Source organism: Python bivittatus, unplaced genomic scaffold (genome assembly GCF_059951505.1).
Source record: "Python bivittatus isolate LINGU-HERP-01145 unplaced genomic scaffold, Pbiv_v1 ctg000480_np1212, whole genome shotgun sequence".
Classification (NCBI taxonomy): Eukaryota; Metazoa; Chordata; class Lepidosauria; order Squamata; family Pythonidae; genus Python; species Python bivittatus.
In genome coordinates this window covers 33,198,528-33,211,801 of record NW_028277075.1, presented here as the reverse complement: position 1 = coordinate 33,211,801, position 13,274 = coordinate 33,198,528, and the positions used below count along the sequence as shown (strand labels likewise).

General features: G+C 37.7%; 1 protein-coding gene across 3 annotated transcripts in view; it reads right to left on the bottom strand.

Annotated features, from left to right (window-relative positions):
* AMBRA1 (autophagy and beclin 1 regulator 1) overlaps window positions 1-13,274 on the bottom strand; it is a 166,197-nt gene that overhangs the window by 101,803 nt on the left and 51,120 nt on the right. For all 3 annotated transcript variants that reach the window (XM_007421760.3, XM_088145713.1, XM_088145714.1), the window contains one exon: window positions 6,463-6,645. In XM_007421760.3, the coding sequence (XP_007421822.1) occupies window positions 6,463-6,645 (183 nt within the window). The remainder of the gene's footprint in view (window positions 1-6,462; window positions 6,646-13,274) is intronic.

Sequence of the window (13,274 nt, the reverse complement as noted above, 5' to 3'; positions counted from 1 at the left end):
GCTGGGTTATGAAAATAAAGAATGTTCTCACCTAACCTAGGAAACAGTAGAATAAAGTACAGTGGTGCCTCTAGTTACGAACGCCCCTACTTACGAATTTTTCGAGATACAATCAGCTCCGGCCCCAAAAATTTACCTCGACTTGTGAACTCGCCTCGACTTACGAACTGGATCCGCGGCCATTTTCCGCCCGTTCCACATGGTCCGCGGCCATTTTCTGCCCGTTCCACGTGGTCCGCGGCCGTTTTTCCGCCCATTCCACGTGGTCTGCGGCCGTTTTTCCGCCCTGCCGCATGGTCCGTGGCCATTTTCCGCCCCTGACATGTGGTCCGCGGCCATTTTTCCGCCCCTGACACGTGGTCCGCGGCCATTTTTCCGCCCTGCCGTGTGGTCCACGGCCGTTTTTCCGCCCCTGACGTGTAGTTCGCGGATGCCGGAACGGATTAACAGTAATTACACTGAACCTTATGGGAAAATTTGCCTCGTGTTGCGACCAATTCAAGTTGCAACCAGAGTCACAGAACAGATTAAATTCGTAACTCGGGGTTCCACTGTATTCAAAATTTTAAAGCATGTCACACAAAAGAGAGGAAACACCAAATGACTGAGGTCATTTTCCAAGACCATAAAAGCGACCTAATCTATGGTTTCAAAACATCTATTGACAATTTTGTGCCATATATGATTTACTTCTAATCATTTTACATCTTTAGGCCTTAAAACATCTAAGAGAGAGAAAAGGAAAGATATATTACCCTCTCTACCCTTGAAAAAGTAAAAGAGATGCCTGCATTGCTTTTCCATCTTGGAAAGGGTTAGTGTAAATGTAAACATATGGAAAGAAAGGAGGCGAAGGAAGCCAGCAACAGAAATCTTTTCTGTGAAATCTCAGAGGAAAAAGACTCTACCACAAAGAGTCTTCTACCAGATTCTTCATTAGTCAAAGAGGGAAAGTGCGCAGAAAGGACAGAATATCTCAAATACACAGAGAGGCAAAGATCACAATGGAATGTGTTACCAAAAAGCAGAGCTAGTGCATACAACAGAAGCACCTTTTTTTCCACACTCAGCATGAAATCAAAAGCAGCCTTAGTACGGTTGACTGAATCACTCTCCTGAATGGAATCCTTCCTTCTGTGAATATTATCTGCAAGGGAACACATTTCCCCACAGGTATCTACCTAGCTCTGTGAATGAAGAATGTATGATGCCTTTGAGCAGTCAAATCTCTTTCCCTAGAAGAACGAATAAGAGGCAGTAATGGAAATAACTGAGGATTGTTCTTGCTGAGCTCTCCCCATCACAATAGGCTCCAGCAGACTGCCTCACTCCTACTCCTGCAGCCCATGGTGTTGTTTAGGGAAAGCTATTAGGCGTCTGATGCTTCTACATCTGTCCCCTCATTTACATTTTACACAAACAAAACTACAATGAAAAGGGGAAGATACATTCTTTCTCCTGTGCTTCCGAGGGGTTAATTGCTGGCACATGAAATGACAGCTCCAAAGAACAAGGAGTTTTCTTTTACCATAAATTCTCTTTCCAGAAGATCATTCCCTGCTGTTCTAGGAGAAGGTGCAAGCTCAGATGATCAAGTTCAAGAGGTATTTAACAGCAATAGAAGGGTACAAAAGGCTGGCATTTCTATCCCAACTGGTAGCACTACAAAATGAGTAGAGATTGCAAAGGAGCCCTCCAGACTCAGCTGGAGACTGTTTTTTGAGGATCATACTTTACAGATCTTATTCAGAATCTCAATTAAAATAACTCTGTAGCTCTGTATTCTAAATTCAGATGTGCAGCAAGAACAATGGACAAAGTATCTAAAAGAGTTTCTTCTCCTACTAGGAAAATGCCCAGTTACAGTTCTAGGAAAAAGTATTTGCCTGGGATTTCATGTGAGTCTTACTGATATATAAAGGGAATCTGAGTGAACAAATTACATCAAAGTTTGATACTTGTTTTCTTAATTTCATAAACAAAGTCAGCTAATATGTGATGTGAAGTGTGTAAAAGCAATTAGATTCAGTAAATGTTTGTTCCACCTTTAGAGTCAATAACTGCAACCAAATACTTTCTGTATTTGGTGAGCAGCAGCTCACATTGCTGTGTAGAAATGTGGGGAATTGCTTCAACTCAGTAACATTTGTGGGTTTTCTAACATGAACTGCAGCAGTTCTCTGGGAATTAGGTCTGGACTTAGCATTCCAAAACATAGGATTTTGGCTTCTTCATCTGTTCCCTAGTAGACATGATTCTATGTTTGGGATCTCTGTCTTGCTATGATACACACTTATGCTTCAACTTCAGCTGATCATCTGATATTCTTCCACAGAATTTATGCTTCTTTCAATAATGGCATGTTGATGAGGCAGCAAAACATTATTCTCATTATCATTATTATAATATCCCATCTTTATTTTGTACAACTCAAGATAGCATCCATAATGTTCTCATCTCGTATTTTCTCTACAACAACCACCCTGTGAGGTGGCATAGCTGAGAGTGAGTGACTGGCCCAAAGTCACCCAGCTGTCTTTCATCTTGAAATCATGACATTACACCTCCTTACTTGACAGCTGGAAAATGCAGTGTTATGATTTCTGTAACAATACCCACATAGCCTAAAAAGTTTCACTTCTGACTTATCTGTCCATACAATATTCCTCCAGCTGTCAGGAGACTCCAAGCACTTTTTGGCAAACTTAAAATGTTATTCTGGGTTTCTTTGTGACATCTTGGATGATTTTATGCTGTGCTCTCAGAATAAATATGACATGATGACAGATTCACTCTATCCCAAAGCTTCTTTCAGCCCTAAGTTTCTGACTGTGAACTGGCAGATCCCCAGTTTTAGAAATTATTTTGTAACCTTTTCCAAACTGATAGGCATCGATGTCTTTATTACAAAGGTCTTTAAAAATCTGAATGGGGCATGACTTGCCTCTAAAATCTGTGTAGTGAGAACTTCACTATGATGAAGGGACCCAAAGTTTATCAGAATTATAGAGAGTAGGGTGGTCCATATCAACTCTAATTGGTTGATTGTTTAATGAAGTACTTAGACAATTGGGCCTAATTATTCCTTTAACTGGATTGACTAAACTAAGGGAGTGATTATTTTTTCATACTGATACATTGCATGCTTGATAACTTTGTTTATTGAAAAGACAGGCAATTTAATAACAAAAACAAAAGGAGACAAATGCTGTTTCACAGAACTCTAGATCAGCAGGACAGATCCTTCTGAAGATGCTTCTACTGCCAAAAACTTGGCTGTCTGGTATTTAAGACGGGGCTTCCTCTGATTTGATTCCCAGGCTATTGAATGCTTTCCCCAGGGAAATGCATTCGGTTCCCACTCTCTCAATAGTTGGAAAATAGTAAAATACATCTTTCATCAAGCATTTAACCATTAGAATGGATTTTTCTGTTTTGAGTTCATTTCTGATTGAAATCCTATTGATTTTATTGTTGCGTCTTATATGTTTCATTTTATTATAGTAAGCCTCTTTGACTCTTTACACAAGGAGAAAGATACAGCATATATGTAATCATAATCATCTGCTCTTACACACTGAGGAAATAACTTTATTACGCCAACTCACAGACCATATAATAAGGTAAAAAGGGTAAAAAGGTGGATGGGTGGCCTAAACAAAGGTTAAAACGTGAGGGAATAGCAGTGAAATCATGGAGTCTGCAAACATAGATGAGGGTTGCAGAAGGCTGTGCTACAATGGCACTAAGGACTCTGCAAAGTATTGAACAAACAATAGCTGATCCCAGTCTGCTTAGATATCAAATAAACGAATACTTTACTTTACAAATGCTTTACAATACTTTAGACTGTATTCTAAACAGGAGATGAAGGAGGATATAACAGGAATACTGAATACCATGGAAAATATCTGTCTACTCTGGGAGGAGATATAGTTTTGAGTTAAGAAGACATCTAGCTGCAGATTTATTTATCTTCCTGGACTCAAAAATTCACAGGGATGATAACTATAGTCATGAAATAAATGGAGAGCTGTTACCTGGGAAAAACATTATGACTGATCTAGATAAAATATTAAAGTGAAGAAACACATTAACAACAGAGGGACATACTATCAAGGTCATGGTTTTTCAGTTATATTATATAGCTGTGAAACTGGACCATCAGAAAGGATGAACAAAGAAAAATTAATGTATTTGAATTGTGGTGTTGGAGAAAATTGTGGAGAAGACCTTGGACTAGAAAATGAACAAATAATTCAATATTAGATGTAGTAAAACCAGGCTGCTTACTGAAAGCACTTATAAAGAAGCTAAAGCTTAAATATTTTGGAGACATAATGTGAAGGCAATAGTCACTAGATAGGAACCCATCACTCAGAGAAATGGCAGGCAATTGAAAAAGATTGGCAGAAGACAAAGAGACATATATCATAGATGACCCAAGCATAAGCTTATAAAAACTTAAAGAAGCAGTCACTGATACACAATCCTAGCAAAAGTATGCCCACTGTATCACAAAGAATCATAAAAGACTGAATGATCAAACAATAACAAGCTGCAGATATTTACTGGTAATATGAAAATATGAAGACAGATTTATCTGCCAAATTTTTGCCCACCATAATCAATGAAGACTCTCAGATCAATTATCTGAGATACATGAGAGACTAAGCAAACAAACAGGCTATCTAGGTAGACTGAAATTAGTATAGTCTTTATTTCCAATCAGGGACTTAGTCATGATTGGAATGGCAATATAAACTTCTATTTTTAGTGACTAGCTCAATTCCAGACCAAGAATATACAAGATCAGAAGCATGTTCAATCATAACATTGTTTACAGTAAACAATGCTGGCTGAGGAATTCTGGGATTTGAAGTCCACACATCTTAAAGTTGCCAAGGTTGAGAAACACTGTCTTATGCAATCACTAGTTTATAGGGTTGCTGAGGTACTGAGTAGGTGTCCTCCAAAGTACCTTGCACTTAATATATTACAAAAATGGGGATTACATACATAGAGAAGAATATCTGCAAGAAAGAGTGAAAAATTGCAAAATCTATATTAAATTAGTAACTTTATTAGGCTAATATGGTGATAAAAACTATAAAAATTGCTGAGATCCAAACAATACTATCATGAAAGGCAAATAAAACAAAATTCCATACACATGAATACTTTTTCCCTCTCCCTCCTCATTTTCCTTCTTTTCTGTTTCTTTATCTATCACTCAACAGCAGCATTTAGATGATCCTGGATTTTTTTTTAAAAAAAGAAGCTGGGTCAGACCTACTTAGATGAGAGATCAGCAGGAAATCCAGGGCTGTAGGTCAGACCAGAAGTTTCAAAAATATTGGAAGAAGACAATGAGAAAGCACTTCCATATTGTTCACAAGAAAGACTCCATGTAGTCACCAGGAGTCACTTGAATTACAGGAAAATTGATTGCTTTATTGCTTTGTCAATTTGCTTTAATTTATTGACCTACAGTAGGAGGGCCTTTGCACAAATCCATCTTAAGCACCAACTGCACCAATTCCTGGATCTGGAAGCTTTGCTTGCTGCCACTCATGCCTTAGCCACCTCTTATTTGGATTACTGCAATACACTGCACTGCATGGAGTGAAGACTATTTAGAAGCTACACCTGGTCCAGAATACAGCAGTATGAGTAGTTTTGGGCACACTTCAACATGCCCATTTGATCTATTTTTTTAGCTGCACTGGTTACCAGTGAGTTTCTATGTGCAATTCAACGTGCTAGTGTTCTTCTATAAAGCTGTTGCTGTTGCTACATCTACCCTTTGGAATCTCCCACTACCACCACCACATATTCCCAACCCAGTGCTGTCCTTTAGTCAGGTCTTCAAGATGTGGCTTTTCCCACAGGCCCTGAGCTTGGATGATATGGGAACTCACTAAATTTCTGTTCTAGGCATCTGTCTCCTCCTGGCACAGTTGTTTTTATTGTTGTGGTTCTTTTCTTTCTATTCTGATCTTTTTAATCCTTTTGTAAGCCTCTCAGAGTAGCTTGGTAAGTGGGCAGCCTTATAAACTGAAGGAATGTAGGAAGGAAGCAACAAATAAATAAATATTCATTCAGTGTAAATTACATATTTTAATGCCCAAATTTCTATATTTACTGAAACAACTAACAAAAAACCACAACTCTTTTTGACTGATATTTTGATTTTGACAGCTGAACAGATTCCCAGTATTCTGCTTACTTAATTTGTCATCCAAATGACAAACAGCTTGAAAAGTCAGAGAGGGCAGCAGTGGGTACAATTTGTCTTCCATGTATTAAAAAGGCCAAATTAATCAGTACTATAGATTCTAATTTTGAGGAAAATGTATTCAACCTGCTCTCTTTATAAAATATACAAGGCATTTCAAAAAAAAATAAACAGCAGACAAAAGATATAATAATTAGTTCGTTGTGTTGGAATAAAGAACTTACTCAAAATCTTCAAATTCCAAATCATTTCCTTCTACAGATGGACCTGCATTCTCAGAAGTGGAAGCAGAAGATGAGGAAGAGCGGAGGCGATTTTGCTGATACCGCATGGAGCGCTGGCGAATGCTATCTCTGCGTGAAAGATACTGGATCATTCTCTGGGCATAATAAGCAGCAGGTGACAACCTGAAAAATTAAAATACTGCTGTTAGCTCAAAAACAAATCTCACTTGCTTCTTGATGTAGTAGGATTATACTATTACCACCTAAATCTATGTCTGAAATAGAGGACTTGCTCTAGTTTCTGAACTTGGATTTGATTATGAGCTAGAGGTTTCTGCTTGAACACCTTTATCTAAAATCCTTTGTGTTTTATTTTGTTTATGCAGTCTCAAATTCAGTGGAGAGGCCAAAAAAATTCTATCAGAGTAATAGGAAGGCTGATTAACATTATTCCATGTTATCAAGGTTTAATGAAGTATTTAAAAAGCAAGCTGAATTTCTATATGTAAAATGTTTTTGTTGTATCCCTTTTTTAATTTTTTGTCTTTGTGTTTTTTCTCTTTTCTCTCTCTTTCCCTGTCTCTCTCCTTTGAAGCAATAAAATAAGGGCAGGGGGGAAGAGCTGCTACATTTTACTACTATATCCAATTAAGGGCATTTTTTTTTTTTTTTACAAAAATACGTTATGCTAGAACAATGTCATATTCTTCCCTGAGTTTGAAATGAAATATCTACCTCAAAAGAAAGCATTTTTTTTGTCCATGTCCTGCACTTGACCTCTGAATGGCACACAAGGGCATATTCCAGAAAATGGTATAGGCCAAGACAAAATAGTAGACAGGGGTAAGGACAAACTGATATGAGATGTTAAAGTAGAATATGTGTGCCTTTCTCCAAGATTATTTTAGGAAATAAGCTCACACCCATAGGGTTCAAATATTATTTACCAGCTTCTGGCATTAGACTGATATTGTGATTTCTTAAATGTAATTCTTTTTGGAAATGAGGTGGGTTAGATCAGTTCTTTTCAGGAAAGCTTTCCATTGTTCTAAGTCCTGGCCCAAATCACCTCAATGAACTTCTTTGGCTCATGGTAGTCTAGAAACTGGATTTCCCTGCTCCTAGCCCAATACCTTAACCACTATATCACTCTCTCTGCCCACAGCCTAGTGGAAAGTTTTTTCCATCTCTATCATGGGGGCCCCACTATGGATGCTAAGTCACCCAGGATGACCAGTCACAGCCCACTTCTAAGATTAGTTCAGCCAGGGAAATAGCCAGGGAACATAGTAAACCATCCTGTCCTATTTCTGTCCTATCTTGCTGGCCAACATCAAGTACATGCCATCAAAACTGGTACCAGAGTATGGTTCTATGTCCTCTCAGAATGATATAAGATTAAAACAAGGGGCATCTTAAATAATAACACACATTATAGAAACAATGGCATTCTTCTAACCAACTTTTATAAGATAAAATTTAAATGTCAATACTTTTTAATCAAAACTCCATAATTTGAGCAGATTGGCTAACCTTGAATTACTGTAATGCTCTCTACACAGGGCTGCCCTTGAAAAGCATTCAGAATTAATTGCAATTGATCCAGAATGCAGCAATACAAGCTGTTTTGGGTTGCCAAGATATGTCCATATAACATCACTGCTCTGTGAGCTGCACTGGCTCCCAGTAAGGTTCCAGGTGCAATTCAAGGTGTTAGTTGTTACTTAGAAAGCCTTACATAGCACAGGGCCAGTTTTTTTGCAGAACCATCTATTTCTAATGGCTTCTGCTCACTCCCCTGGATGTGATAGAGTGGTATCCTCCAGGTTCCTTCATTAAGAATGAAGAAGACATCTCTTTCCCTATGGAACTGCACATCCTCCCCCAATTCAGATGGCTCTAACCATGTGGGACTTCCATAAGGCATTACAGACCTGGCTTTTCTTTGAAGCACTGGATCTGTGAGGTCAGGTGAGCCTTGTAAGTTAGCTGTTTGCTGTCAAACTGTAAGAGGGAAGGAATTTATTGGACTTCTGACTCACTGCATATTGATTGTAATTGTGATTGTTTAATTGTTTTGGACTGCTGTTACTTTTCTTTTACGATTGTTAGCCAACCAGAGTCATAGCAGCGAGTTAAGCTGCCAAGAAATTGTTTTAATTAAATAAAAAATTAGTTTTTTTTAGAATGACCAGATTACCATACAGAAAATATACCTAATAGTGGAAGAGTCTTGTTTAAAGCACACATTACCCAGCTGTGTAAAAAATAAGAAGTATCTGTTTTGTAATGAAAGAAAGTACAGAATACTACCACTATCTACTGACATTTTCAGCATTTTTTGGTATCCATTTTATTCCAGAGGGGATACTTCTAATATCTGAAAAATTTCTGCAGGAATGACTGAAGAAAAAAAAGCACTAAATGGAAAGCTCTGTTTTTTATCCTCTTCTTATCTTCCTACCTCTTTTCCAATATGATAGTGGAAGAATTGGCCAAGACTGTTTATTCAAACAAGACAGTTCACACCAACTTCACCTGAAGACTCAGCACATACTGATAGAGCACATGAGAGCAACTATAGCTATATCTGATGTAGACAGACAATGGGGAAGGATTTCCTTCAGTGTTGTTTATAGGCTTCCAGAGATTGTAGCTGCTCACTGTAGAAACTGAATATTGGACCAGGTAGGCCTTTGGGCTGATCCTATAAGGCTTTTATGTTTTCACTTAATGGACTATTCCTTTTGCTGACAAAAAATAACAAATAAAATCTGACTAACAGGTAGCTGTGCTATATAATAGATGATTTCAGAAAAAGTTATACAAAAACACACCTGAGATTGTAAAAGGCATAATATAAAACTACTCAAATACAGATACATGTGAATTGGGTGGCTGATAGCTTTAAATTGATTACCATCAACATCTTGAACAAAAACAGCATACCCGAGTAATAAAACAGCCTTCAAGAATAGGCTGATTGCAACCTCTAGAGTGGCAGCATCACTAATGGCTTTTACTCTGTAATAATTCTTCTTTACATAAATTAAATGGAAAAGCAAGAGATTGAACCTTGATCCCAAAGAGCCCATTTATCAGAAAGCTAGTGTATTTGTAAAGCAAGCTGGTATGATAACTTTTAAAAACATGTTCTTGCAGGTTGAAAACACTGGGTCTCAAATATTTGTACTGTAAACCTCTGTGAACTGTGACATTTCAGAAATTGTTAGCAATTTTGTTTACCAATAACCTTATCACCTTGATTTTTTCAACTTTCATATACCTCATTTTTCTATACTCTCTTCCCTTGATTCAATAGTCAAGATCTTTTCAAAAGATCTCATTATTTCCAAAAAGGTCACTGTTGCCTTTAGCTTCTTTAAAGAAAGGGAATATGAACCACAAAAGTAATTGATTTAATCTCTCCAATATATTGATCACTCTATTTTTCCTGCATTATTTCCTCTCTTCACCAACCTACACTAACAGAACAATCTTTCTTTAATTGCTCATTCTTCCCCTAGTAGCATCATTCCCATTCATTTAGCCATCTATTTTTTTTTTCCATAACTTACTTATCTTGTTTGAATGAAAACATGTTTTAGGAATTCTACTGTTTGAGTGAGCAAACATGGAGTTCATGCTTTTCCAAATTATGTTTTATTTATTCTTGTTTTTAAAAAGGACTTGGCAACAATAGTATCTTAATCTAAAAAATATTTTTATATTATTTCCTCTTCTTGTACTATTTCCTAATTTTTCAGAAGTGCTTTCAATGAATATAACTTATTACTCTCTTAATCCTCATTTTACTCAACTCCAAATAAGTTATAATCAATATTTTTCTCTATTACTATCTTCAATTTTATTTGTTTTAAATAATACATGGCTACCCATCTCAAAAATGACTCTCAGCAGCTTATAAAAAGTTCAAACTGAACCACCACCACCACAACAAAAAGACAGTGATGTATTTTCCTTATTACTATCTTCATGCAATCCCTCCCTATTAATAAGGTAGCACATCTAAGTTCTATTCCAAATTTCTCATTGCAGCTTTTTATATTCCATGGTGCCTATAGAGTCTGTGAAATCTCTGTTTAAGCTCTGTAAAGCTTGTAATGTTTCACTATCTAAAACAGACATTGGACTGCCCAGGTCACAAGATTTCTAAATATATATATTCAGGAGTTCTTAAATCAAATTCTCAATTATTTTTTATGCAGGTACCAATATATATGATTATTCACACAGTGACCACCAACAATAGATACAATTCTTTGTCAATTCGCATTTATAGTGTTATTCATTTATTTAGAACTACAAGAGGAAAAAAAGGAAGAAAGAGGTTACACTAACAAGGAAATGAGTAAACTATATTATATATTTTCATCTCTCATTTTGGAAGTTTTGAGGACAAAGGGCTTAAGCAAAGGCTTTATGGGAAGCAGGGCTTGTTGAAAAAAGAAATTATACATGGTGTAGGTTTCTGGGAGGAAATTCTAGGGATAAGAGAACAAGAAAAGAAAGTTCTATTATATCATTATCTCCTCTTTTCTACACATAATGCTTATTTTAAATAATACAGTCAGAATTCAACCAGAAATCCATTTAGTATACTTTTTTAACTAAACCTCCTTTCCTTTCCTTTCCTTTCCTTTCCTTTCCTTTCCTTTCCTTTCCTTTCCTTTCCTTTCCTTTCCTTTCCTTTCCTCCCATTCCCCTTCCCCCCTACCCTACCTTACCTTACTTTGCGTTTGGTTCACAACCAATATTTAAAAGAAGACAATATTACAACACATCAAATATAAAACAGTGTTATAAAATAACAATAAAATAAAACTTATGCAGAGAGATCTGAAGCAGTGTACAGTGTAAAAGGGGCACCAGATGATTTCTGTAAGCCATGGCTATTGTTAAAAATTTAGCAACCCTGTTGGTAATAGCTGAAGTTTGATTGCTTAGGAGAAAAACAATAACCTCTTGCTCAGAGGAGCAGTTAAGATTTCTAACAATTGAGGTTATGAGTCCTGCCCTCCATTTATTGTACAGAGGGCACTCAAGCGGTACATGTGAAACAGATTCTGCTTCAATATCAGAACATGTACAAATGCAATTTTCATAGGGGATACTGATTTATCTACCAGTTGTTGCCCATATAAATAATTTGCTGATTTGAACCAAGATGAAGAGTCTACTATGTGAAGTATGGGGAATGCTATAAAAATATCTGGGAATGGAGCAGGGAAGGATGGTTACTGAGTGGTAATGGAGGTGGGAAACTCTGGTTCCATCAGTTTGGAGATTTAGATCCCAGATCCTTCGCTGAAGTCTAACTACGGTGTTATCAGGGGTGAGACCAGCTAATGTTGGAAAAGAAAAGCCACTGTAAACCAGATTGAGATTGATTTTTCTTCTTAGGGAAGATTCAAACATACCTAGTAAATGTATTGTCGAAGGCTTTCACGGCCGGCATACGATGGCTGGTGTGGGTCTTCCGGGCTGTGTGGCCGTGGTCTTGAAGTTTTGTTTCCTAACGTTTCGCCAGCACCTGTGACCGGCATCTTCAGAGTGCAGGAGCACAGACAGGAGCAGTTCTCTCCAGTGTGCCACAAAACGCAGCATCCATACCAGGATAAAAGAACATGAAAGACACTGCAGACTACAGCAACCAGAAAAATCTGCAGTAGCTGAACATGCTCTCAAGCACACTGGACACAAAATCCTATTTGAAAACACAGAGATACTGGACAACACCAACAGCCACTATACCAGGCTATACCGGGAAGCCATTGAGATTCACAAACACCAGCATAGCTTCAATAAAAAAGAGGAGAGTCTAAAAATCAACAAAACCTGACTACCAATCCTGAAAAATACAGCCTGCAAAAGGTCAACGAACTCAGCTCAACCACCAGGACATGTGAACAGTTCACACAATGAACTTGCTAATCACCCCCAGCAGCCCCTCATTAACAATTCAATAGAAGAAAAAACCCTGCCTAATCCCCAGGAAGATACACACAGATGCTGGCACCAAAGCAAGCAGCCACTCAGTAACCCAACCCCCCCCAACCCCCCACGCCCCCCTCCCTTCCCCCCAGATCTCTATAAATACCCACAAAAAGGGTCACATCACCCTGGGCACAGAGAGAACTGCTCCTGTCTGTGCTCCTGCACTCTGAAGATGCCGGTCACAGGTGCTGGCGAAACGTTAGGAAACAAAACTTCAAGACCACGGCCACACAGCCCGGAAGACCCACACCAGCCATACCTAGTAAAGCGTGAATTTGCTTCAACCAGAATCTGAGACAACAGAGTTTCAGATGGGCTCCTAAGAAGGTGCATCTTAATTCGAACTGGATAAGGGTATAATAAGGAACCCAGGTAAGTCTTTTAAAATCTGGACTGGATAGGTACTTACCTAGAGGCATCCTTATAAAAACATAATTGAGTGCCATATACAATTGAGCCCAGTACTTTAACCATGAATAATCTGACAGTTGCTTGTACACAGCTATTACCTTATTGGCATGCATATTTAATAATTGCAAAGGATGCTTTTTGAGTTCTCATAAGAAAGTCCTTTGCTTAATTGATCCACTGAGTAAATGATTGAATGTCTACATACTTAAAGGTTGTAATTTGCTCTATAGGTTTACCATTGATCTTCCAGCTAATTTGGGACTTGAAACACATTTTTGGAAAATTTTAAGAGCTTTGTTTTAGAGTAATTTATCACAAGGCATTTCCTATGGCAATAGGAAGTTAATGCTTCAAGGCATCTACACAGACCCACCAGGGATATG